The sequence below is a fragment of the Echeneis naucrates genome, chromosome 9, assembly GCF_900963305.1.
Source record: "Echeneis naucrates chromosome 9, fEcheNa1.1, whole genome shotgun sequence".
NCBI lineage: Eukaryota > Metazoa > Chordata > Actinopteri > Carangiformes > Echeneidae > Echeneis > Echeneis naucrates.
The window spans coordinates 6,158,282-6,184,869 of NC_042519.1; the positions used below are offsets into that span (position 1 = coordinate 6,158,282).

General features: G+C 40.2%; 4 protein-coding genes across 5 annotated transcripts; 2 read left to right on the forward strand and 2 right to left on the reverse strand.

Annotated features, from left to right (window-relative positions):
• Positions 1 to 1,393: 1,393 nt before the first annotated feature.
• Positions 1,394 to 4,102, forward strand: npy8br (neuropeptide Y receptor Y8b). Of its 2 annotated transcripts, XM_029510771.1 has the most exons (2): positions 1,394 to 2,608; positions 3,440 to 4,102. In XM_029510771.1, exons 1-2 carry the CDS (start codon positions 1,524 to 1,526, stop codon positions 3,609 to 3,611), a joined length of 1,257 nt encoding a protein of 418 aa, XP_029366631.1. In that variant the 5' UTR covers positions 1,394 to 1,523; the 3' UTR covers positions 3,612 to 4,102. The 2 variants fall into 2 exon arrangements, with proteins under 2 accessions (XP_029366631.1, XP_029366632.1); XM_029510772.1 differs by having other exon boundaries at positions 1,394 to 3,547.
• Positions 4,103 to 10,712: 6,610 nt separating this feature from the next.
• On the reverse strand, positions 10,713 to 11,391 carry LOC115048409 (progonadoliberin-1). The gene is made up of 4 exons (XM_029509856.1): positions 11,328 to 11,391; positions 11,078 to 11,216; positions 10,889 to 10,987; positions 10,713 to 10,763 (listed from the first exon to the last, which is right to left on the reverse strand). Exons 1-4 carry the CDS (start codon positions 11,351 to 11,353, stop codon positions 10,713 to 10,715), a joined length of 315 nt encoding a protein of 104 aa, XP_029365716.1. The 5' UTR covers positions 11,354 to 11,391.
• Positions 11,392 to 12,132: 741 nt separating this feature from the next.
• kctd9a (potassium channel tetramerization domain containing 9a) lies at positions 12,133 to 16,787 on the reverse strand. The gene is made up of 12 exons (XM_029510800.1): positions 16,645 to 16,787; positions 16,196 to 16,317; positions 16,069 to 16,112; positions 15,884 to 15,980; positions 15,700 to 15,758; positions 15,463 to 15,591; positions 15,287 to 15,354; positions 15,094 to 15,189; positions 14,841 to 14,990; positions 14,246 to 14,351; positions 14,027 to 14,160; positions 12,133 to 13,291 (listed from the first exon to the last, which is right to left on the reverse strand). The coding sequence occupies exons 1-12, from the start codon at positions 16,690 to 16,692 to the stop codon at positions 13,175 to 13,177; spliced, it is 1,170 nt and encodes a 389-aa protein (XP_029366660.1). The 5' UTR covers positions 16,693 to 16,787; the 3' UTR covers positions 12,133 to 13,174.
• Positions 16,788 to 17,299: 512 nt separating this feature from the next.
• On the forward strand, positions 17,300 to 18,845 carry ankrd39 (ankyrin repeat domain 39). Its single transcript, XM_029511345.1, has 4 exons — positions 17,300 to 17,713; positions 17,943 to 18,046; positions 18,141 to 18,344; positions 18,447 to 18,845. The coding sequence occupies exons 1-4, from the start codon at positions 17,620 to 17,622 to the stop codon at positions 18,591 to 18,593; spliced, it is 549 nt and encodes a 182-aa protein (XP_029367205.1). The 5' UTR covers positions 17,300 to 17,619; the 3' UTR covers positions 18,594 to 18,845.
• Positions 18,846 to 26,588: the final 7,743 nt, after the last annotated feature.

Genomic DNA, 26,588 nt, shown 5'->3' on the forward strand with positions numbered 1-26,588 from the left:
TAAGTGAAATCTATAGTAGACTGCACATAAAATCTTAATAATGCTGTTGGTGTATGCCTTTGTTGCATTGTTTGGACTATCCTCTGTCACCAGACACAACACAAAGCAATGCATCACTTTATGTATCCATTATCTGTCATAGATAAACAGCATCTTGGCTGTAGCATGAGGATGATACGCAGGCCACATATCCAGAAAATCAGCCACTTTTAGTCAGATTGACATCCGGAACAAGATGAATTATCCAGAAACTTCCTATTTCAAGTGTTACCACAGGACTTAGCTGCATGCACAAGTATTTGCTGTTGTTGTGAATAGGCCGGCTTTGTTGGTAACAGATGAAACTGCACATTTTAATGACATTACAGCTCACTATAGAGACAGCCATAAGCAATTAATATCCCACCTGTCAGTGCTGATGATTATTAATGTGTTATCCATTAAAAATGATAAATCTTCTAAATCCTGTAGCTTTTATTCTGTTGGTATGGCTGTTTAGTAAAACTAATTTCTGGGCAATTGAGCTGCAGGGCAAAGCATCTCAGTTAATCAGTACTGTTTTCACTGCTGTCTGTTCACACAAGGCATTCTGATGTACTTGGTCCTAGTGTAATGAATTTGTGCTTTTGTTTTCCAGTACATTAACTCGTTAGACGGTGTAAGGACCACATGTGCTTCAGATTCCAGCGATTGTAAATGTTCAATGGGAATGAGCGGTGTGTGTTCCTTTATGGACAAAAACACAATAAATTCCTGCTGTCAAAAGGGGAGAAAACAACGAGAGGGAATGATTGTCTCTGAAGGAGCAGCCATTGTCACCATTATTGTGATGGAAATTTAAATCAGCGTGCCATCAGAATGGTGCCGCAAAGTTTAGATCTGTTCAGTCTTAATGGCGATATTCCGCCAGTGCATCATTTATTCTTATAGCCTGTACTCCAAGAACTACTTAATCTGTGCTCTGCCAACAGCATCTTGGTTTGTCCCGCCTACATTGACACATTCCTGTCAGGAATCGCTGTATTTTGTTATTTTGAATCCACTGCCAGCGTGTACAAAGGTGAAGTAGGAAACTAGATAAAACAAAGCAAAAAATTAACTTTTGGAATTGCATCAAGAGGAGCTGTGAATTTAAAATCCTCTCCTGCAGAGAGAATCACTCTGTCCCCCACATTAGGAAAGAGTTACAGTCTAACGATGAAATGAGTTTTTTCTGGGTCATTTTCTTCTCATTGCAGTTACATTTCAATTTGGTAGATTACCCAACCCCTTAAATATCTCAGAAATTCACTTGAAAAACACATTTTTTTTTTATGACAGCAAATTAGTTTCAGGCTGCTCATTTCTTTTTCGTTTTCTTTTTTTTTTCAGGTAGAAAATGGAAGAGTGCTGTAATGATTAAGGATGAACGAGAGCTGTAAAAGAAAATGCAAATATTATTCATGAAGTAATTATAACAGGTGGGACCCAACAAATAAGTTTAATTAGCTTCCAGCCTTTGAAGTGAGCACAGCAAAACCACCATGGAGCTTCAGCACATCGCCAACCACAACCAAGCCCTGTCGAAAGAGATACCGTTGGATTTACCAGCGGATTGCTCCCTCTCACTCAGCGGCACCACTTTCCTCATTGTTGCTTACAGTGCCATTATGGCCGTGGGTCTCATTGGGAACTCTTGCCTGGTCTACGTCATCATGCGGTACAAGGAGATGCGCAACGTCACCAACATCTTCATTGTAAACCTGTCCTGTTCTGACATCCTCATGTGCATTGTCTGCCTCCCGGTCACCATTATCTACACTCTGATGGACCACTGGATCCTGGGAGACACCCTCTGCAAACTGACGCCCTTCATCCAGTGTATATCAGTGACTGTCTCCATCTTTTCCCTCGTCCTTATCGCCATGGAGCGCTACCAGCTCATCGTCCACCCGACTGGATGGAAGCCTGTGGTGTGCCAGTCCTACCTGGCCGTGGCTGTCATCTGGATCGTGGCCTGCCTAATCTCAGTGCCTTTCCTATCGTACAGTGTGCTCATCTCACCTTTCCAGAACCTTAGCATGCCTTTCAGTGATCACGTTGTCTGTATGGAACGGTGGCCAACAGTTGAGGAACGGCGAGCTTACACCACCTCCTTAGTCATCTTCCAGTACTTCCTTCCACTCATTCTCATCATGTTCTGCTACATGCACATCTACCTACGTCTAAAGAGGAGGAAGGACATGGTGGAGCGTGGCAGGAACACCACTCAAAAGAAAAACAAGGGGTCCACAAGGATCAACGCCATGTTATTTGCACTGGTGATGGTGTTCACCCTCTCCTGGCTCCCTCTCAACGTCTTCAACACCGTCTTTGACTGGAACCACGAGGCCATCCCGTCCTGTAGCCATGACATCATATTCTCACTCTGCCACCTTACAGCCATGGCCTCTGCCTGCCTCAACCCCGTCATCTACGGCTTCCTAAACAGCAATTTCCAGAAACACCTCAAGTCCACCCTGTTGCGCTGCCGCTGCTGGGGGGTGGCAGAAAGGTATGAGACGGTCCCGCTCTCCACTGTCAGCACAGAGGTCACCAAGGGGTCGATCTTGAGCAATGGATCTATTAGCATCAATACCTAAATCCCAGCCTTTTCAGTGAAATACAAAAAACTACTGGGGCCTCTGCAGCCCTCATTGTGCCATCCTTTAGAGCTTTCCTTGCTTCATTGTGTACCAAAGCAGGGTTGACATTTACAAAGTTATAAACCACACAATAGCTATCCAGAGGGTGCACACTGAAGACACACACACACAGCGCCCTCAATTCAGTGCAAGTTGACATGTAGGAGGAAGTAGATAACAAAATTGTGGTGCAAAGGTTGGACAAGTCTAAATATTGTTGTGTGACAGAAGACACCTTACATGAGCACTTTTGCCACTGTATTGCTATACAGTCAGTTGCCATGTGCCAAGGGCACAGAAATAAAGAGAAAGCCTTTATTGTGGTAATACAAATGTTATGTGTTCTCTTTCTCAAGTACTATCAGTTCTTTTAGGTTTTTCTTTTCACTCTTTGACCTGCTGTAAATGAGAGCAATGGAATCATCGGGGAGCACTGAAAAGGACAAACGGTTTGGGGTGGGTTTCTTTTTTCAGTTTCATGTTAATAGTATTGATGAAAATATCAAAGGATTGTGAACTGTGATGTGTTAACTGACAGAGTAGCCGATTTTACAACTGAAGGAGAGAACATTAGTGCATTAAACGTGGCTCAAGGCGTTCATTTAGTCCATTGCTAGTAAGATCTTAATGCGTTTCTTATTACCTAAAATTACCACAAACGATGTAATGATCTTTCAAAACGAACCTTGGCACGAGTCAAATAAATCGCTACTGTGTGCCTAGGTCTGAGATTTAGTGTGCGTGTGTGTACGCAGGATGATTTTCTCATGTAATGTTACATACATCAACCATAAATCAAGTGCCATAAAACAAAATAAAAGCATCAGTAAAGGACTTTTCCAGAACATGGCTCTTCTGCCATGTATGACATTTCTAAATTTATGTGTAAAAGATGTGTCAGTCATAGTTTATGGTGTGGTCGGCAATAAAGAGCACTGTGTAGCATAGTGGATATCTCCCAGGAAATCTGTTGTTACTCACTACTTAAAGAGTAAATTAAAATAGTCACTATCATTTTTAATGATATTGTTTGTGCTGTAAAATTTGGTTTTGATGGTTCACAAGCTTTTGTACTTAAGCTCATGTGGTTTTGTTTTTTGTTTTTGTTTTGTTTTTGTTTTTGTTTTGTTTTTTTCATTCATGTTCACCTTGGTCCCGAAGCATGTGTTAAATAAGAAATTATATTTCAACGTCACCCTGTCGGTCAGTTCATCTCCACCATTAACAGCTTTTAAGCCATTCATTGATTTTCCATGACAGAAAAAATGGTACACTGAGACCATACTACTGCTCCAAGATTATATCTCTGATGTGTCTTAACATTTGCGGAAACCACTTGTAATATTTTAGTGTAAAAAAAAAAAAAAAAAAAACTTCTTCATCCAATATGTCAAACTATTTTTTGTCTGTCTGAGGTCAAACTTAGTGCGCTGCCTGAGTGTTCATTATGCAGGAGAAAGTCAGATCACAACACATTTTGGATGTGCTGCTAGTGTTGAATAAATCAGTGTTCTGTTGGTAAGGAGAAAAAATCTGTGTGAGAGATCAATGGGAATTGTGCTAAATATTCATTCTGAAGGAACGCATGTTAACAGCTTCACTTTTATCTTTCTGAAATAAGAACCATATCATCGACGCGGAAGGGAAAAGGTAAGGATTCTGCTTTTGTGGACTTTGTCATTGATATGAGATGTGAGGAAGTTAAGTGTAGAATGTTTTTACAACTTAAAGAAAGCCAGACCTGTTGTGGACAGTCAGTGTTTCACGTAGCCATGCAGAGTATCTTCAAGGAGCTCCCAGGGGTGCTTGTTAGCATAATTGAATGGGGGCCTCTGCTGCTATGGCCCAATCTGACCTTTGCAAATTGTCAATCCCTTATCTTTTCCTATACTTACTTTCTCTCACCTGCCTTTCCATTTCCATTTAAAACACCACTGAATGAAGTAGCAGTATTCATTTTGTCTGGAATAAAGGACCCAAGGTGTTGGAGCTGCTGATGGACTCCAGCAACACTTGACTATGTATGGAACTTAAATGGTGCCATTGTACATTGTTACTCAAGTAACTGTTAAGGGTTTATGGGCACTTTAATGTGCTCTGAAATGAAGCTCAGCTGGAGACAAACACTTAATGACTCCACAGGGCCAGACTCTTCTTGCCTGTGGAGCAGTTCCAGAAAGATTAGCATATTGGCTTTCTGCATTTTAATATGGGGAGATTTCTCATATAAGAAGATCACAGGAACAATGTGAACTGCCTCGTTGGCCAGAAATTTCCACAAGCTATTCTTTTGAGGGATCAAATTCTCTTGAGTCACAATAAATCTTACTATGGCATGGAAATTTTTCACATTTTGCTTTGTTCCCATGTTGAGAGTGATTGTAGCTATATGTTGTATTATGTATCAGTGATCACTATTGCTTTGTAAGAGAAAGATGTGTGAATCTTTCTGCCTGGCCAACACTCAAAAGATCAAGATAAAACAAAAGATATACACAGACTTCACAGTAGGGTGTCTGCAGTATAATATGTACAGATAGCTTACTGATTTTTCAGCAAAATACCGTGTATGCATTGATGTCAGCAAAAGTAATTGGCCCCGTGCACTTTGATCCCTTGTGAACAGGAAACAATCTTTTTGTTTAGGTGAAATGAAAAGTCAAAGGGAGGCAGACACTGGAATCCTAATCATACTGTTATACACACTGACATTGGTAGGATACACAGAGATAGTCCTATAGCTCATGGAAGGGTCAAACGCATAGATCAGGTTCAGCAATAATTCCCTTGTAGTCTTATCTTTCTATTGGATTGGCCTAATGGTTCCGGCTCTTCCTGAGTCATCAGACCTGTCAGGGAGGGTTTATTTCAGGGGGTATTTTTACCTATTTATTTGTTTGGATATAATAAAAATGTGAATGCTCTGTCAGCCCTTAAGTTTTGTCAGACCTGATTCCAAAATAAATAAATCTAGATATATCACTTCTACACTGGGAGATATTTCTGGTCCTCAAGTTCCTCAGATTCTCCTCTAGTATTAATAACATACATACACACACACACTGATGGTCTTGCATAAGAAACACGGACTTGACAGACAGGAATAGAAACACCCTGAACGGTGTCGGGCGGTTTTTCCTCAGGATTAGTTGCTGCATGCATGAGCAGTGTTCAAAAGCAAAATACCATCAAATGGATGGATGGATGGGTGCATAGATAGAATGATAGACAGATGGATGGATGGATAGATAAAATGATAGATAGATAAATAGAGAGAACATCTCTTATTATATTTCCCAGACAATCTGAAGCCTGCCCTTTGTGTCTGACCTCCCATTTTCCTTTGGTGGGAAGAAAACAGCGAGCCCATGGCCTGTTTTAGTTGCCAGGTTACATTTTCCTCTGGGCTTTTGGTGTCTTTCCTTCAAACTGACACAGAGCACTACGCTATTAAAGGCACAATTAAACACTGACAGAGGAGGTATGCTAGGCTGGTGCCAATTCGGTGAAACCAAGTCAGGAAGGAAAAGAAAGATTAAAGTATTACATTTGAGGTCTGTTGCTGGGGACGCTTGATGGCAAATGAAATCACTTTCCTTTGACTTGCATTAGCTTCTCAAGGTGGTATAATAGTAGTAACCACAGGAAAGTAAAAGGGGGATTTTTGAGCAGTATCTATTATATTTGCGCAGTGTTAATGTTACATTGCTTGTACTTATTTCACACTTATTGTTTTAATATAAAATTGACAAATGTTAGAGCCATCATAAGTGGCTGAAGCTGAAAGTGCTTCTACCTTTTTTTTTTTTTTTTTGACCTTTGGACAGGGCTAGATAATGCTAAGCTAAGATAACCAGCAATTGGGAACACCCTTTAAATCTATTGTACAGTCAAAAGACTAATATTTGCCTTCTTGCTGGGAATTAGGTTTACCTACATTGTCCAAAGACACCTGAAGATTACCCGCTAACTTGAAAGAGAGAAAGGCTACTTATAATGTAAAGCTGAGATAACCAGCTGTTGGCAGCAACTTTACTTTGCAGACGAAACAAGTGCAGGTTGAAATTGTCTAAATTAGTGCCACGGAGTGAAACTCAGAGGCACTACTTAATATTCTCCATACTTATTATTACCCACTACTCTTGTCCTATTATCTTTTAATAATACAGCTTGACCCAGCTTTGGTGTTTCTTTTTTAAAAAATGTAAATAATGTCTCTCCCTGCGTGCAATGTGTGATATGCTGTCTTTGATTTTGAAATGGAGAGTACATGGGCAGAGAGTTACTGTTCATAGCTGTATTGACCTGAGTAAATATTTTATGTCCTGTGCTTTTACCTTTATATTTATCCCTTATCAATTCACTTCCAATAAAGGACAATACTTGACCCATATGGTGTGGCAGTGATTGGTCAGTGAAAGCCGCCGCAATCTCATCAACAAGAAGAAACCCACGGAAGTGATTTTCTGTTGTGTTTGTTTGCTGACTAACAGTCAGAGAGACAGATAGATTGAACTACTTTGAAAAATACACTTTCCATTGAAGATAAGAGCAGGGCCACCCAATATTCTGGTCAGCAGGATATTACAGGCTGTTGTATCACTGTCAAATCTTAATGATGAATAATCACTTTTATAATCCAAAAAAGATTGTAGAGTGTGCGTGAAACAAGCCAAGTAAAAATCAAGCTATTACAACACAATAAATCACCTTCACTCATGGTGAACAAATACAATAAAGTACAGTAAATTACAATAAATTAGTGTTGGCAGGATTTGATCTAGGCTTATGAAAAATAGGGCAGATTGAATCTCAGCAGCAGTCAAACAGACAGGTGTGAGTCTAGATACCTTGGATTCTCCGGCAGATTAATTTATGAACCTGACAAGCTCATCTTTTTCATCACAGCAATGAAAGAAGAGAAAACAGGATTCAGTTTCGTCTTAGTTTCTAATGCCCTCTGGTGGCAGCCCGCTGAAGTCTCATCTAGTTAAAACTATTTTAAAAAATTGAATAAATGTAGAATTATTCATACATGTATGCATCTTTATTATACCTTATCTTATCTGTGATTCTATTTTCTTACATGTATGATTCAAATTTTCATGTGGAGGGACTAATAAAGAATTATTATCTATCTTATATAAGAAACTACTTGTCAAAAGTTTGGACACACTGTCTCATTCAAATGAAAAGGAAAGTACGTCCAAACTTTTGGCTGGTACTGTATATCCACACATGTATATTAACTCAACTTTTTCGATACAAGAGGCCATGTGCTTGCATAAAGCACATGACATTTTTTCTAATATTGAACACCAAAGTTTTATCTATATCATGTTACTTTATATACTCCAGTGAGTACCTGCTGGATGTTTCAGCATATGGTTTTGTGGATTGGATAAATCACCATAGAAAGCTCCAAATGAGGTGACTATTTCAGAGTGAGGCAAACAGCCACTCCTCCCCCTCATCCCCTACATTTAAAATCAATCCATGTTATCCACTATGTCTGCTGCTTGTTAGCATGAAAACGTAAATATGTAAATATTTATATGCAATAAACCCCGCAATATGTAAATACTATATAAGAATTAATAACCATAGGCTTAATACGTATTTTTTGAGCAAACTGAACTTTTACATTTGTTGGACATGGAATTTGAGTCTATGTTTTACATTGCCATTGTGGTGACAGTTTGGAGCTATGGCCACAATACATCCGATGCTAGGCATGGTGGAAATCACCAAATCTGCTAGCAGACACGGGATCACTCCCCGTGTCTGCTAGCAGATGCCTTGAGTATAAATAAGTCGTTAGACTTCTGATGCAACTGACAGCTACCAGCATACCAGATTCTGTTCTCCCCCAAAGAAATTTTGGCAAACCATCTGGTGCTTCAAGTGAGAAAAGCAAAACTATGTCCACACCATTTATGGGGTTTATGGGGAGTGGCTGACCTTGACTTAGAAAGTGGTTGAGCACTGGAAAGTATACTTTGAGGATCTTTTCAATTCCAACAACACTTATTGTGAATAGATAGAGCTGGGTGTCTTGGAGGTTTTACAACAATGGAGTTTTTCACCTTATGAATTGCTGGACAATCTCTGTACCCTCACAAGGGTGCTGGAGGGAGCATGGGAGTTTGCTCCACCCGTCTGCATGCGCTTTGTGGATTTGGAGAGGGTGCAGTCCACTCAATGGACTTGGAAACCCCTATAGCCCTAATGGAGGATCATCTGGCACTAGAAGGAGACACTAGAAGCGAGGAACTTTTACTGCTTTCACAAAGAGGGAGTTCCCAAGGAGGCACTGCATGATGAAAAAAAAAATAAAATAATGGACAGGACGTGATGAAAATGCTCCTCTGGAGTCTCTGAGAACATTAGAAAGTCTTCAAGGTAAATGAAGACGTGGTTCAGTATGTACTGCACTGGAGAGTGATGATCGCAGTGGAGCAGAGGCTTACTTCAGGCAAACCTGGTGGCATGAGCACCACCCCAGGAGTTCATGGACATTTGAAGAATCCCACTAGTCCAGAAATGTGCTGCAGCACAGTGGTTGGCAACTAATCACTGATATAGTTAACATAGTGTTTCAAAAAACTTTCGTGTGTGACTGTGTAAAGAAAGAACTGCGAAGGAGAACCAAAGCGAACCTGTCCACTGAGGTTAGGGTCAGGGTCACTTCTATCAACGTCAGTCACATTCCCAGGCGGTAAATACCACTGTGCTCCTTCAAACTGAGGTTTTCCAAGGATGCTGAGGAAAGTGAAACTCAGGTAACTAGAGCACAACCAGCAATCTCCTTTTTAAATAAGGCAGTGTCCTTCTATGCAATGTAGAATTGTTACTCTGGGTGAAAACATATGAGCAAGTTTCCCTGAACTTCCACCCATCCATCCAATTTCATCCAGTAGCTGATGCCAATTTCCACTCAAGATGAGTTTTCAGTGCTGCAGCAGAGGAAAGCTCTAGCATGGAAACATGATAGTAGAACCAAAGTGCTCACTAAATATCATGGAACACTGGAATTACACACATGCACACACACACACACACACACACACACACACACACACACACACACACACACACAAGAATTATCGCGGACTAAATGAAGTCTTTAGCCCACTGCTCTAACTTTAACTATAAAAAATAAATGTTTCCCCTTCACCCGCCTGGCAAAATTGGTATTTGTACAGTTTTGCCACTTTACACAGTTTTCTCTGCTGCTGGATTGTCTCTCTCTCTCTTTTTTCAAGTGTTTCTATATTAACAGTCTTGTCATTTGAGAAGTTGAAAGGCTTGGGGAGACCTAGTCTTAATGTTTACACGCACAATAACATACAGCGCACTGAAATACTGATTACATAGACCCTTGCTCTAAACCCTTTACTAAACCATCTGGTATACAAGAAAAAAACTGTTGTGTCATCTGTGACTCATCTTTTTGTGCTCACATAGCTCATGTTGTTACCAGTGTTTTCACATTATGAGTCTATGTGTGTCATCATAGCAAATGTCCTGAAGACAGTACTGTACTTGGCTGGGTTTTATTTCTCTGTGGACGTTGTCACCATGAAAACAAAGGTTGGCAATGCGTGTGGCTTAAGCGTGTATCTATAATATAATATAATGAAGTCTTCATTCAGAGACCACCAGCACATAGGCTCCAGTTTTTGACTGCACACATCATTGCACTGTATTACCTTTGTTTCTCACTGCAGAAATTATTATCAGCTGAAACTGAAACAAAAACAAATTAGGTTTTCCATTTTGCATCCATAAAAGGGATTGTCAAAGGCAATGTGTGTATCACTCAGTGAAAAGGCTTCTTGGGTGCTGTGTTGCGCTGTGTGCCATGAGTAGCTTTGATACTGCTGGGACATAAAACTGCGTATTTTACTAAATACGCAGCACAAAAATATTTTGGGATTGATCAGAAAAGTTTTAGAGGATTAAATGTGTCTGTCTTGTATTTATGACTTCCAATAACCACAGCAATTCTGTTATGCTAGTATAATCATTTATTGTACAATCAGGTGATCAATATTTCTGATATGTCCTATGTCCATTGTCCCGATCCATGATGCTGCCCTGAAAGAGAACAACAGGCTAAATCTTAGAGGAAAAACTCAATCAGAGCTCTGGTGGTCTTGACAGTACTAATAGATGCATCAAGAGAAGAAACACACACAGAATGAATAACGAACAAAACTTACAAGGAATCCTTTCATTTTGTAAATCCTGGCCAAAGGAGAGTCCCCTGGACATTGCAGAGCGCTGCAGGGTGAATCCACATGTGGAACACTCTCAACTATCTGTTGAAGATAAAACTTTACATTTAGTACGTGCAGGAGAAAAGATGAACATAAAGTGTTCAAAGATTCATGGGACTGATAAATGCTTACGTTGGCCAGTGTGTCTGGAAAGCTGTCCAGTTCCCGCTTCCCTCCTGGGCTCAGTCCATATGACCAGTGTTGACAGCAGTGCTGTGGCACCAGTGTTCCCACCAGCAGCAGCCCCAGTGCCAATGTTTTCACACCCATTCTGAGGAAAGAAAAACATCATTTTACCCCGACACACATGCCATTCATTTTATTTATTTTAACACCAGACTCTTCTATCTGTTAGTTCTCAGCTCATCGCTGATTTATTTACCTTCTGTGTAGAAATCGGCCAAACATCTCTGCTTTGTTCCTCTTCAGTTCTTTGTAAATGCTCAAGCAAGCTATTTTCCAAGGTTTATATAAGCCTCTGATCCTTCCATCACTCTTAACCCAACACTTCGCTACGTGGGGGTGCTCACAAAGTGGGATTAAACAGCACTTACCGGTGACCCGCAGAGCTGTTTTAAGGGAAACAGTGTTATTTTGGCCTGTCCATAAAAGGAATTTGTCACTTGGGACACAAACCCTCAACCATTTTCAGTTATTTCCAGTCATTTTCTGGTACGTCTATGAGTGTGGAAGACACTCAAAAGTACCAAAACACTCATTTTGTGCTGACAAAATAAACAAAGATCTCTCCTTCTTCTTCATTGTAGTTTATTATAACAGTCATTTATGGAAATATATATTTCCACAGTCGAGTGCAATAATCAGATAGGGAGACCAACATCACTCCCTCTCTCAACACAAACCAAGCTTTACTGTATATTGCATTCAGTGAGATGTATTAAAATAAATAACCATAGCTCTTCAATTGATTTTCACGCTCAAGGTGAAATACACAATATGATTGCCTTCATCATTCATTCTCACAGGCTGGGTACCTACTATTGAACTGAGTGAATAGTATTGCATCAGAGCAGCTTTGAGCTACAGCTAGCTTCACCAGTCAAAGATTAGTATAGCTCTTCACACATGCAAATGGACACTGTCCCATAAGAAGAGAGACCCTAGATGAAGCAGCTGACATTTTTTTTTTTTTTTTTTTTTGAAGGGGGGGGGGGGGGGGGGGGGGATTTGGAAGCGCTTGATTTGATTTACATAGAATAATAAGCACCAAACATTTTTGGTGAAAAGGTATAACATGTTACAAGTTAACATATACTTGTGCAAATAAGTTCAAAGCATGATTAAATTATATACATTGTGACACAGTTTGTGTTTCCAGATAAACCCACTTCGACATTATGAACAGACAAAATGGCTTTCTGTTAAAGCACAACAAAGTTGGATTATTTCCTCATAATGGTGAGAATAATAAACATACATAAACATTACATAACCACTGCCACAGTCAAATGCATGCCACTGTGGATCACTCACACACCAGATAAAAAATAAAGAGGTAGATTCACAGAGCGTAAAACTGGGAAAGCCTTTAAAAAAAAAACAAACAAAAAAAAACAAAACAGTACTTAAAAGTAGTAAAGGAGAAACCTCACAGCTGTAAATTATGTATTGCATACCCAAGCTGTGTTAATACCTAGCCTGCAGCATAGTTTTATGGTGCACTAACATAACTTTTAGCCTTTTAGACTGTGCTATCTTATGGCTTTGGCTTGCATTGCTTCTTTTATAATATGTTGAACACAGCAAAATATTAAGTTACATACTTAAAACAGAATATATAATGACAGTTATTGGTAAATGACCCTTCAATTTCTGCTACAGCAGCATTCAATGAAGTTCAGTGTTCTGAACTTTACCACACAACGATAATATGATTATGACTCCCATTAACATAACATGTCAGTTTAGTCACTGGATTGCATCCAGGCACATATACATAAACTAGGAACACGACTTTGTTTTGGTGATATATGCAGATGAACATCCTACCATACAAACATACATGAACAACCCTGGATAAATTCTAGTGCAAGATATTTAAAGCGAACATAATATTGGTGGAATGCCAGGGATGTGCATACAACTACCTGTTCCGCAGACAGGTAAAGGGGCATTTATAAGAGGGTAGTATGGCAGAGTTTAACGGGAGGAAAAGAGCCTTGTAGAATCCAGCTTTGGCCCACAGTGGATTTGCAGGAGTTTGCTAAGTTATCTAACGCTCTGTGACATGTGCAGAGGTGTCAGCATCTCTTCAAAAATGGCTCCTTTTACGTTGGACCCTCTCAGGTTGGCTTCTTGTAGATCACAGCCAGAGAGATCACAGTTCTGCAAATTGCAGCAGGGTTAAAAACAGTAAAGAAGAGGGACTAAATATGTTCCAATCAGAAAGAACAGGTAGCAGCACACATCAGGCACAGGATTTGAAACCAGAGGCAGTAATTCTAATATTCACATTTTGTTGGTTATTTCATGCCAGATTATGTGCTGGGTAGAGTAACAAGTAATGACTTTAATAATAATGACTAAATACTGAGTGAGTCATCATAGTGAACATGGTGAAAAATTTATTCTCCAATTTCCTATCATCTAAATTGACATACTGCAAACTGTGTGTTCCGTACAAAAACAGTCTAAAACACAAATATATTCAATGGATAATCATGCCACCAAAATTTTCTTAAACATTCACATTTTAAAAGCTGGAACAAACTCATTTTTGTTTTAAAATCTCAGTTACCAAAATGTTGATGCTGATCATTTTTAATCAACTATTCATTGGCGTAGGGCAGTGGCTTACTACTAGGACAAAAGCCTAAACAATATTAAGGTTAGAATATGAAGTGCCAATAGATTTGTATCCACCATTTGCCGCATTGCCATCTACAGCAGGGTTCAACCTTGTGTTGCTGCTGCTGATTCTCAAAGAAAAAAGCTTTGGGATGTGCCACAAATAAACAGAACATGCACATCATATTCAGATCTTTTTCTATGAAGGTGTTATAAATAAAATTGCCTATGGAATATTTTCAAGAGGAAAGCAATGTGAGAGCCTTAGCTCACCTCAAGATCAGTCCCTGCTAAGGTGGCTCCACGAAGGTTGCAGTTCTTCAGCTTTGCATTTTTCAGAGTCGCCACACGCAGGTTTATCCCAGTCATTTGGCTCCCTTCCATGTCAACTCCTTTCAGGTTAGCACCTGGTTACAAAAACATTTGTAAGTGAAATCATGAATGCAAATGCAGGCCAATGTTTTCTTTGATGTAAAAACTGTGGCAAATTACCTTCCAGGTTTGCCTTCAGTCCAGATGGGTCTTCAAAATTGCATCCTTTGAGAGAAGCTCCCTCAGCATTGGAACAGAGCATCTTCACTCCTTGTAAATTAGCACCCTTCAAGACGCAGAACAAGCATAAACCAAAGTTGCACTTTATTGCTCATGCAAATTTGGAAAGAAGTTGTATCATAGAGGAAATGCATTAAATTACCAGACTGAGATTACATCTATGTTTTAAAATGCATTACTCTCAGTACATTAAAGCCAGCATCCACACTAGTACTAGTACTAGTACTAGCTTTTGAGGGCCTTAAGAAAAAAAAATAGTGTTTGGTAAATTGGTAAATCAAAATTTGTTTGGTATTTTCTTGATACTATAACTGTGAGTCATAGCAGAAAGACCTTTGCTCCAACCTAGCAGGTGTTAAATGGCCAACCAAATGAGCTCAACTGCTTACCACCAGGAGGTTCAACAATTGAAAATAATAAAGATAAAATTATGACGTTCCCTTCCCTGCAGTGGAGCATGTTTTTGTACATTCTGCATTTCCTGTGTGTACACATGAATTATTTATACCAACAAGAAAATGGTTTCCAGACTTACATCCAGGTTGGCTCCAGAAAGATCAGCTCGCTCCAGATTGGAACAGCACAGGTTTGCATGTGCCAGATTGCACCGGCTCAAATTGGCCATTTTAAAGTTTATGTAGCGCAAATCCAGTCGGGAGAGATCAGCTCCACTGAAATTAAGTCCCTAAAAACAGCAAGAGGGTCAGGGCCCAATAGTAAATGGAGTATAATGAAGATGTTGGTTGTTAAATGACCAGAGAAATGAAAACATTTTCATTAAAATCTACCTGACAGCGTAGCTCTGACTTGGTTGGTGTAGCCAGAAGAAAGCGAACAAATTCCTTTCGGGAAATGGGAGAGTGGTCCTCAGGTGGTTGTGCATTCTGTTTAAAAAGTAATAATGAGGTAAAGTCATAATGCACTCAAGAGCGGGATCACATTACAAGATGAGAGATGATTGCTTTCCACATCTCAAATTACCTTGATTGCTACTTCCAGCTGTTCCGCCAGCTGCTCAATTCCAAAGAACCGAGCCTCTTCAAGGACACCTTGAAGACATTGAAAACAAACAGTGCTAAATTTCTATTTTCATCAGGATGTATTAGATCAGATTGATTAAGGTAGATTTCACCGTTTAGGATGTATCACAAGCTCACCTCGTATATTTATGCCCTCATTGATAATGAGCTGGCCATGTCTCAAGTAGTTGAGAATAGGCTCAAAGTATTCAGGGCTGCGATCAATTAGATAAGCCCCATGCTTGTCCCGCTTGTTCCCCCACACATCTGAAGCACACAGACGTTGGCAGGACACATTCAAAAATATAATTCAAATAAATTAAATACGCAATAATGCTTGCTAACCAGTTAGTCTGCACTCTAGTCATGACTTGCCTTTCTCTCGAAACATGTGAGCGAGCATACTCTCTGGCTCCTTGCTGACCAAAGTGCTCCTGAACATAATACAAACAAAGTCAGCAACACTGGACTCTGCATGAACATACGCTATGTAATCTGGCTGTCAAGTATTTTGTGATGTGTGTGTAACTAGTAAACACCGCAGTAAAACCATAGATACCTAGTGGTGGTAAAGAGACGCCCACCAATGTTTAGGGTCAGCCAATCGGTGTGTGCTCCATGCGGATCAGCTCTAACCTTGGCTTCGCTCTGGGGATCTGTGGTATGAAGAAAATTAGGAAGAAAGTGATGCTGAGGCCATGTGCACACTTTCACTGTGAGGGGATGTAATTCAACAGCACCCACCGATGAATGGGTCTCCTTCAGACACATACAGCACGTCGTCATCTCTGTGAGAAACACAGAGAGACACGGTGAACTGACATGTCTGCTATGATCTAACAGCATCTTTATTATTAGTATGAGCTCTTACCTTATAAGGGCAATGTCATCTATAAGGCCACCCTTCCCGTTGTATAAACTACAGGCTTTGATTCCTAATTTATTACTTGCTACGGATAGTAAGTCGGACAAGGTCCCGTACACTGCTACAACCTAAACAAACAAACACACAAACACACAAACAATGGGTTGTCAGGGATTTAAGCCTGAAACAAAATGGGCCACTCCTGCATGATAGAAGATTAATGAGTCCCAGTTAGCTGGGAGCTAACAGTTTCGTCAATCTTACATCTTAAAATGTTGTAATACAGATTAGCACCAACTACAACCGTATCTGGGTGCTGCTGATAACCTGCAGTAGTTTCACAGTAGTTACAGTTACTCAGTTACATCCAGAAATCAAACACGTATGTTGAGTGGAAAAAGCCAGTCATTCTGCGGCCCGAGCTACAACACTGAGCAGCCCGACTTAACACCCACCTTGCCATTTTTTGATGTCCCGTTAATAAATAATGTAACTCTTCTCATTCTTTTTGCGCTTTGGTTGTTGGTTCTTTGCTATATTTTGAACGATAATGTCGCTTTAGCCAGCTCCTTGTTTGCCGAATCAAGCTGGCTAGCTAACTGCATCACACAAAAACACGAGACAAAAGATGCCTTCATAAGCCAGCGGGAAAAGTGGGATTTAAAATATTTAACAGCCTTATCGATGTCAATGTGGGTATAAATGTACATCCACACCTGAGCTTGCGAATATTATATTATATTATAATATAATATATTCTATTATATTTATTAACAGTGACTCAGATGCCAACATTTTATTTCTGACAATGTTGGGAATCCAAGAGGAATGAAAATGTGAGTATCAATCATTAGTATTACAATTTATTTGTAAGGCTTCTTGATGTATAAATACATGGAGTGGTTGTTTAAGAAAATGCATTGGTACACCCATCATAATCGTTATTCCTCCGGTACGCCGCACAAAATTAGAAGTTATGAGATTTTGTTTAAATAAATAAATAAATGAAATCTGGGGAAACGACCGAGAGGCCCTGAACCGTGCCTTGTGACTGCAGCTCCATGATTGGTCAGATTGTTCATACGTATGCACGTTATCTTCCTACGTTGACTGGGCTGCTGCTGCTAACGAAAAGTTGCTGTTTTTGTTTTGTTTGGAAGACTAACGGTATAATGTGTCAGGACTCCAGCATACGATACCTATGACTGTTGTTCAAATATGCAGTTGTGTCAGTTATTTGTGGGCTCGTGTGTTTTGAAGCTAGCTAGTTGTCGGCCGCTTAAGAGAGAAGAAGAAACACGGTCCCGTCGAACAGCGTGTTGTTATTCATTGTAATTCATGTTTGTGAATTAAAGCAGTAGCGGTTTTCAGCTTCAGCGTTGACTCGATCGTGGTCAGTTCATATCCTGTTTGACAGGCTGGTGAACACGATGGCGGCTGACAGACAGCGCTGCTCCTGCTGTTCCTACCCTGTGTCCTCTCCCAGTGTTTACCAGACCCTGAATGAAATGGATTTTGAACGAGGTTTGCGTTCATGTGCGATTGTGTGAACGAATGTGGTGGCAGAGAGAAACCATAGTACTGAGTGATATGGTATATACTCTACATTTGTTGTCTCTTTGCTTTAATATATTCTCTCCATACAAAGGCATACGTCTTTTTCATGTAATTATTTCTGTTAAAATGTATCTATGTTCCTGACTTGACTGATGTGCCCCTTATACAGTACAGGTTGTGTCAATCCTCTGTGCAGGTATTTGGTCTGCTGCGATGGATGGGGACTTGGATAGGGTTGAGTCCTTGGTCCAGAAAGGCACAGACCCAAACCTGAGAGACTCATCTGGATACACGGCACTGGTGAGCTTGCTCAGAAAGACGTCTTGGCAATAAGTGCTGTGTCCGCTGTTCTCCTGTTTATAAATTCTCTTATAACTTTGTGTTTTTTTCTCAGCACTATGCAAGTCGCAGTGGTCATCATGCCGTGTGCAAGTTTCTTCTTGAGAAAGGTGCCTGTGCATCACCCCAGACACCAGGCGGTGCCACACCACTGCATCGGTCAGCTTACTGCGGTCACCTGGAAGTGGTGAGACTCCTTGTGAACCACCGGGCAGATTCAATGCTCTGTGATGACGATGGTGCGTCCCCTTTACATAAGGTACGGAAGTGCCACAAGCAACATAATCAAACCCATCCACAGAGATACAGTTTGATGATCATCTAACTGGTACCCGCGTTTGCTACTTCTTGAATACTGAAGGCTGCAGAACAGGGTCACAAAGAGGTGTGTCAGCTTCTTCTTGAGCATTGTCCAGCCCTCTGCAGCCAGGCAAACAAAAGGCACCAGCTGCCCTATCAGCTGGCACAGCGGGGAGATTTGCAGGACCTCTTAAAACCACCTGGGTGACAACCAACACACTGTATCTGGAGCATGCTGAGCTGCTAATATCTAACATGACATGACTTCAAAACGTGCAAGGTGAGGTCCACTGTAGTCAAGATCATCCTGACCTGGATTCACTACATCAGACTGTTCGTTTTCTCAGCCGAATGTCAAAAAGAGCTACTGTTTGGGTATTAATAATGCAGTTGACTCGTCTTTTCACTTTTTCATTGCTACTGCTGCACTATTATCAGGGAGCTGTAAAAATAAAATTCTGATTTATTTTAATACAGTGGTTTCCGTTTCCAGATTCTTCTACTCATAGATCATGACCTTTAAGTGAAAAAAGTGCATCAGGTATTGTTATCATGAATATGTAATAAAGCAGGTAAATTTGACAGCAAATAAGTGAAGAGAAAACAACAATCAACAGTGTACCTTCACCACTGACATTGGGTTAATGGCGGAATAGTCAGACTTTGATCGTGTGTAGGCACATTGACACATCACAGCTTGATCAGCCTTAAATGGTACATAAACATTATGTAGTTTTTAAATGAAGTTCAGGGAGAGAGCTGGCATGCAGTGAGTGAGTGATGGACAGGAACCAGAGTCCAGCTAAAAAAGCACAAGGTCTTGTTGACTGCTGATCTTTTTCTTTGTTATTAGCTCACTTACATCAATGCACCAGCATCGTTCATAGCAACATAAAAAAATCTTAGTAAAATGTAGTGCTGCAAATCAAACCGTTTCTAAAGCATTTGCACTGCCAGCACCAGCATTTACCCAAAATGCATCAGTACTGACTCTGTACTTCGAACATTTGCCATGTAAATATAATAAGAAAAATAATTTCTGAATATTCAGGCATTGAACAGTTAAATGTTGTGATTCTTGCAGGCTTCTTTCTTTCTAGCAGCAGGGGGAGCCATTGTCTTACAACCAACCTCTGTTTTTTTTTTTGTTTTTTTTTCCTTCGGTGCGCCAAGAGATTTAACTGGCAGCTTCTACACACTGACCTCATCCGATCCTCTCAGCCCATTGCTGGAAAACTAAACTGAGTAACTCTTAGAGAGAGAGAGAGAGAGAGAAACATCAATCTCTTACAGCATCATGGATGCACATAAAGGTTTAATCAAAATATCAATGACTCACCGGATTGTTTTATGTTTATTAATAACCCTACCAGTCAATCAAACACTGCAAAAGATTAAAAAAAAAAATTCTAAGCAGTTAGAATTGCCAAGTTATTATGACACTGGAAAATTTGGCTCTGTCTTTTGAAAGGATCCCACAAAATATGTTAGTGGAGAATTGTTGCTGGCGGAAGTCTGAACTGCTTTTGCTGTACTTGTATCATGTCTTTGTATGTATGTTTCTTAAGACTTGTGACCTGCATCTGCTGGTGAAAGTATTTACACTTATCACTACTGAGACAGATGCTGATGGCTGATTATTTTTGTCTGTATTTGTGGAGGGGTAATGGACTGAAACCACACAACCATTGCACCTACTTAGTACTTCTGGCTCCTGTTTTGTCATATCTTTGTGATGCCCCTTTATGTTTCATTCTAACTGATAGGGTTACAATAAGCTAATCAAAATCTTTGTTCCACCATAGGACATTTTATAGGAGATTTAAAGAACATTTTAGCTGGAATATTTTAATTTAATGTTTCAATTTTTTTCATTAAAGGACTACCTAGCTTTTGTCTCTCTACTGTCACTAAGGTGACTCATCTTTTCTTAGGTTATCAGAGGCTGAGCATATGACTGAGTAATTGTTTTAATGGATTTAAAGGCAAAAGGAAGAAAGAGTGAGAGCCTGGGGGTGAATAAAGGATGTTGATATTTCCATATCTCTTCAAACAGATGGAAATACTTTAAACTGTTGTCTCACTTACTTATTCAAAGCATGTTCAATAAGTAACACATGCACATACAAGAGGCGGATACCTTCCCCTCTCAGCCATCCACAGATGTGCACTTCTTCTGCGCTTCTGCAGTCCGCACAAATGCTGAAGCCACGGCAGAAACTTCTCGCTGCAGTCTGAGGAACTTTCATTGGGCCCGCTGGTGGGTGGTGTTTCCAAACTACCTTCAAACCACATCCAGCACCGTGACTGGAGGGGTGCCAGGCCACATCTGGAGCTCATTGCAGCTGACGCCACACAGCACAAGGAGATGGGGTGTCGGGGTTGGAGGGGGAGTGGGCTGGTGGTATTTTAGCTTGGAGAACTGAACCAAGAGAGCTGTTTACGCTCATTGACAAGTACCTCCTTCCACACAGCTGAGGAGCTGATCACCCGACATAAGTGCCACATGTCAGTAATAGGAGTGTCCGTCTCTGCCTTTTTTCCCCCACTGTTCACTGAGGAGATTGGTTAGAAGATATCCCTGTTATCTAAATGATTCAACAAACAAAGCACATTATACTATTGTAATCAAACCAGCAATTTTGAGTGGCACACAGACCATCACACCCACTCCAAGCACCCCCTGATTGTACCCTTGCCAGCTTCAATGTAACATAATCAAAGGTGATGTCTTAGATTTGCTAGCAGTGAGCAAGGTAATGAAAACCCTCTGTGTCACTCCTGCAGGAATGTTAAAGGGCCTCATTCGTTTTTGATAATTTTTCATGAGCTGGTTTGAATTTGAGAGCTGCTTTGCCCTTTTATGTGGAAACAATCAGAAACTGGTCTGTGCTGGGTGAAAATGAGCAGCTCTGTCGGAAAGAAATAGACTTTTTCCACCCACTTTTGAAGTTACTCTCCAGCTACTTCATTTGGTTTTGTTGGTACAAATGTTGTAATGAGTAACAACTAGAAGGATATATATATATATATATATATAGCATAACGTTTATGCCTGGCTTTTGCAAGCATTCAGGTAATGTGAGGACTTGGAGAGGACTCCACAAGACGAGGAATTTGGATTACAGCTCTGTTTAGCGAGATTTATTTGGAAAGCAATGAAACTTCCTGGCTCTGGAACCCACTTCCACCATAATGAGCCCAAGTTAAAGCAGCACTGGATGTTATTTTCTCTGAAATAGAAGGTGGTCTGTATGCCATGTTTGCATGGAGGATTTTAAGTCAGTGCCTTGCACTTTATTTTAAACGGTACTTTGTCCTCTGAGTGGACAATAAGAACAGCTTGTCCTCTGTGAATTTTACAGTTTGAAAATTTAGCTTAGGCTTTAGAATTCGTTCCGTGGCTACAAAAAAGGACGTAGTTCAAAACAAAATAAAATATTCAATATTCAATGTTGTATTAGACTGTTTCAAATTTTCTCCATTAATGTGGTGTTTTCATGGACTACAAGGTGGTCTGGGCCTTTATCTTCACTGTGTCCACCTGTAGCCAACTGAACTAATTCCGTCCTCTGGCCTCCCAGCTGCCCTGGCAGAGCTGGACCTGTCTGAGTTTTACCAACGTAATCAGGTAAATGGTTGTCAGAAGGGCACACAGTAAAAAGTAGGGGAGACAGAGTATGGTTGGAACACTTTTTGCTTCAGCACCTGTAACTCAGTCCTACAGCTACTACTTTTATACAAGATATCCACATTTGTTGATTACAAATGACACTTATTCAAAACCCTGCAAGAATATCTCAGACCTCTTGTGTTAATGTCAAATATATGGTGCTCCTTTGGTACAACCCACCCCGATGCTGGGGTGGGTTGTACCAATTAGACAAAGGAAGCAAAAACAGAGACCACACCACAGAATATGCTTCAAAACAGCTGCATTGGAAAAAAAGAACAATCCAGAACAATGTGTCTGCCTGTGTCTCTGTTTCTACTGTCACTGAAGCACACTCTATGTTAAACTTAGGAGGGTATATTTGTGTGTGCGTGTAAATGAGTCTAGTAGAACAAACTTTCATAACAGTATGAGTGCTTAACGAATACTACAATGTTTCATGAACATTGCAATGCACCGGTCTGAAAAACACACTCCTTTTGCCTTAGAGCAGTATCTGCTCAGTGTTATGTGGCAGATCCCACCTTTCTTCGCCTCTGATCGGACTGACTTGTCCTTCTTTGTGACCTCATAAGATGCTTTTTTTTTTCTTTTAAACATCAGCAGTCACAGCTCCCTTAGTCTTTCTTTTCCACTGCCTTAGCATGCTGTAAAATGATTCAAATCAAAGAAGTGTTTTTAGTTTTATGTAAGGGAATGGTAGGAACACTTTTAAAATATATGTTACAACCCACCCCACCCCTGGCAGCCGTTGTTTAGCTAAATGTATTAGCATAGTGGTTTGAAATGAGCAGGGGGAGAACACATCACATTTTGTCTGAGGAGCAACAATTGCATTTACTCTAAGTCGCATTACTTTATCTGCAATTGTGTAAGTACTAAACAAAATTTTGTTTTGGTAAAAAAACAAAAAACCCAAACACTTTCTTACCTCAGAATATATTTTTTTTTCAATTAAATCTGCATGCACCTGTTTCCAGCTTTGACAACCACCATGTGAGATTGGTGATGAAGAGGGCAAATACTGAAATGATCATATTAGCCCTATCTCTTCCCTGATCAATGGAATTGGTGGTGTTGCCACTCTCCCCATGTTGCAACCATACCTGGTCTCCCCTGCAGTACCAGACTCTGTCGTGGAGGAGAGCCTCACACTATCTCATCTGGTTTGTTGAAGTAGGAGTGGGGGTGTTGGGTGAGGGGGTGTGTATAATCAAATCTACGAGAGCAGCTCTTCAGAGATGCTGCATAATCACATTTAGGTCCACTCTCACTTCAAAGCAGCATGTTGTCTTCTGGTCAAAGTGATGTCGCAAGATCTTATGATCCCATTTTCCAGGTCAGCAGGTGATAAGAGCAATGGAGGGCTGCAGCTCAGCGGCTCCTGGCAATCAGCACTACAACTGTGGAAGATGTCAGAGTTATCAGGTGATGCAGCCAAACACACTCGAATAAGACCATTTCAGGACCAGGTTTTTGTAGCTTTAATCGACATTCTTGTTAGATTTAAATTTAGCTTCAAACTAAATGCAGAAGCCAATGTGTGAAGCCATGAGAACTACAAACCACATCTGGATAATGTCAAAATCTTTCAATACCTACCATCATAATCATGACGGTTTCCTGAGGAAGTAGTACTCAGTAAACATTTAGATTTTGTATTATTGTGAGCATGTTTGATGTTTGAAGGAGTAAGTTTATTTTTACAGCTGTTTCCTTTTCTTTTTTTAGACCTATAGTGGATGGTTCCGTTTCTTTTTTTTATTGATTATGGAGATGTAATCTTCTCAAAAGCATGGCCAGACAAACAACCCATAAGCTGTACCATATGAGTCAGAGGACAATTAATGAAGGCTTTGGATCATATATCTAGGCCACATCACACCAGAGGGTTGTTAGAGATCAGCTTATTGTCTATCATCTGCCAAATCTGCAAAAGATCTCTGTTGTACAAGATGCTGCATTTTCAGTACACCAGAACTTTTCAAGCATACTGTTAAAATGTAGATATAATTCATCTTTGGGTTTTTTTTTGCCTTTTTTTGACTGTGCACTTTTTAGTTTAGTAAGGGGAGATCGTTTTAATATACCAAACCAGGCATACTTAAAGAAGTACTTGCCATTTGTTATATTTTATACTTGTACCCTATCATAGTTCATTGGAAATGTGTAGTTCTATTTGCTTCAATACATCATTCATTATGTTACAGGTAATGTTTCAGTATGGTGATCCATTAGGATAAATTAATACAGAACAACAGGAATCCCTCTTCTTCCAATTAAATATCAAAATGCTACTCATACATTGATGTGCTGGTAATTGATTGATTGATTGATTTTTCTTTTCCAGTTAAACTTTTAATGGCAGCCAGAAAGTCAACACATAGTAAGACATGACCAAAGTAATTATAGTTACCAATAGTTTACATACAGGTGAGAAGGAGGGGTGAGTTGGTAATATTGGTAATCCAAATTGAAAATGGTGTGACATTTACAAAGAGGCTATTTTTCTGCATTGTGGGGAGTTAGGTTTTTTTTTTTTTTTTTTTTTTTTTTTTTTACATAACACATTTTTCTGATGACAAAGTAATTTTATTTGAGAAACTTTTTAAATGCAGAGTTACTGCAAGTGAAAGAAATTCATAATCCTTCAAATAATCATGAAGTGGAAGGAAAGGATTAAAAAAAACACCTAAATAATTGTGTAAGGAGGGAAAACAAAACATTTTGGGCCTGATAGTCCACTGATGTTGTCACGCAAAGGCTTGCAGATAACTGGATGAGATTAGCATCTAAACTTTTGATATATCAGGCCAATTCCTGTGCTATTAGCATATATGGCTGATTTAACAAACAGCATGAGCCTGCAAGTTCTCTGATATGAATCATCTCTGATGGTTACAAATTATGAGGATTTCAAGGGGAACATGGCTGAAGCACTGTAGAAAAATCTACATTTCATGGTAATCATTCGCAAGTAAAACAATGAAGCTGGTAACTAATTTGTTAGGAAATATTCCACAATACTGAGCAAAATATCCACAACTCCAGTCACAATACTCCCACTGAGTGTGAATCCCCAAGGAACACAACACCAGGCTGCATGTGTAATTGAACAAGATGGTTACGCTGATGAACTAAGACCCATAGAAGGCTTTCCGTCGCTCTGTCAGTGGGTGCCCAGCACACACTAGCCCATTCATATGTGCATTCCTGTCTCTCCACTTGCAATGCAGCAGGTTCCTCTCTGCCACTCAGGACAGGGGCTGATGCACACAAAGGGTCTTCAATCTGCCTAAGACAACAGCCAGCATAAAGGCCCGGAAAGCCACAACAGTGTTATGTCAAAGAGTAGGCTGTGGGCGGTGACCAGTGCTTGGGGGGGCCCTGTGTAGAACGGGGGCACCGGTGATGGATGGATGAGGGCTTGGCTCAGGCAATGTAGTGGAATGACTGTCTGAGGGTTTTTGTGCATAAAGGAGGATATTTCTACTTGCCCAGTAACGATGGAATCCAAACACGAAAAGCAAGAAGAATAAAACACCACCTTGGGTGATGAAGAAGCTGCTAGGCAAATCAGCATGCAAAGTGTTCCCTCTGGCTCCTATTGTTCACTCCGAGAATTGTATGACTCTGGGTTGGTTCTCATGTTGATGTGAGTTGATGTGGCGTAGCCTGCCGTCAGTTTGCTTTTGCATAAGGTATTCCTGGTTTCAACAGTGTCCGGCACATTTTCTTACGCTGAAAAGAAGTGAGGAGTGATCAGAAATGCCCCACCTCATCTTAAAAGAGATTTTGTGTATCCTCAGCTTTTGTCAGCAGCATCTAAACAAAGGTTCAACTGACTGTAAAACCCACACAGTCCTGTTCCTACCTCAGACAAACTGTGAACTGCGACCTTTCTTGCGATCTTCGTTTCCAGATGAAAAATAGCAGCAGTCATAATTAATAAAAATCAGAATGGCTTTGCCTTTGTTTTATCCAGATAAGTCCTGTTGGTAAGCTATAGAATTCTTCAGCAACCATGGCATGCGCAGATCAGGGGGAGAGGTTAATGATTGGTGAATGAAGCTCTTTCAAATTAGTTCTCACAGTATACAAGCTTTTATTGTCTTATGTGTGCTGGCGAACTCATTTAGAAATATAGATGGTGTGGCTCCCCTTTGCTGCTGTAAACAACAGAAGACCATCTTTTATTGGTCTGCAATTGCTTTCTAAAATGTTGTCGCATCTGTTTTGCACAAAGTTTTATTGCCCTAAGCTGTCTCTGCTCAGACTGAGGTGAAGATTTCCAGAGTTTTGGATAAATCACTTACCTCCTACTGTCAGTGAAAAACAATAACCAAGCAAATGAATAAACAAACACCATATGTACTAGATTCTGCAAAGGCTTTCATGCCCTGTGTTGAACTTTTTGTAATCATTCGCAGCTTGATGCAAGTCTCAGGGGAACTCTTTATCAGTGACACCAAATAGAAAAAGAAGTGCATATAAAAGAACTGGTTTCAAACTGCTCTTGCATCAAAGGTC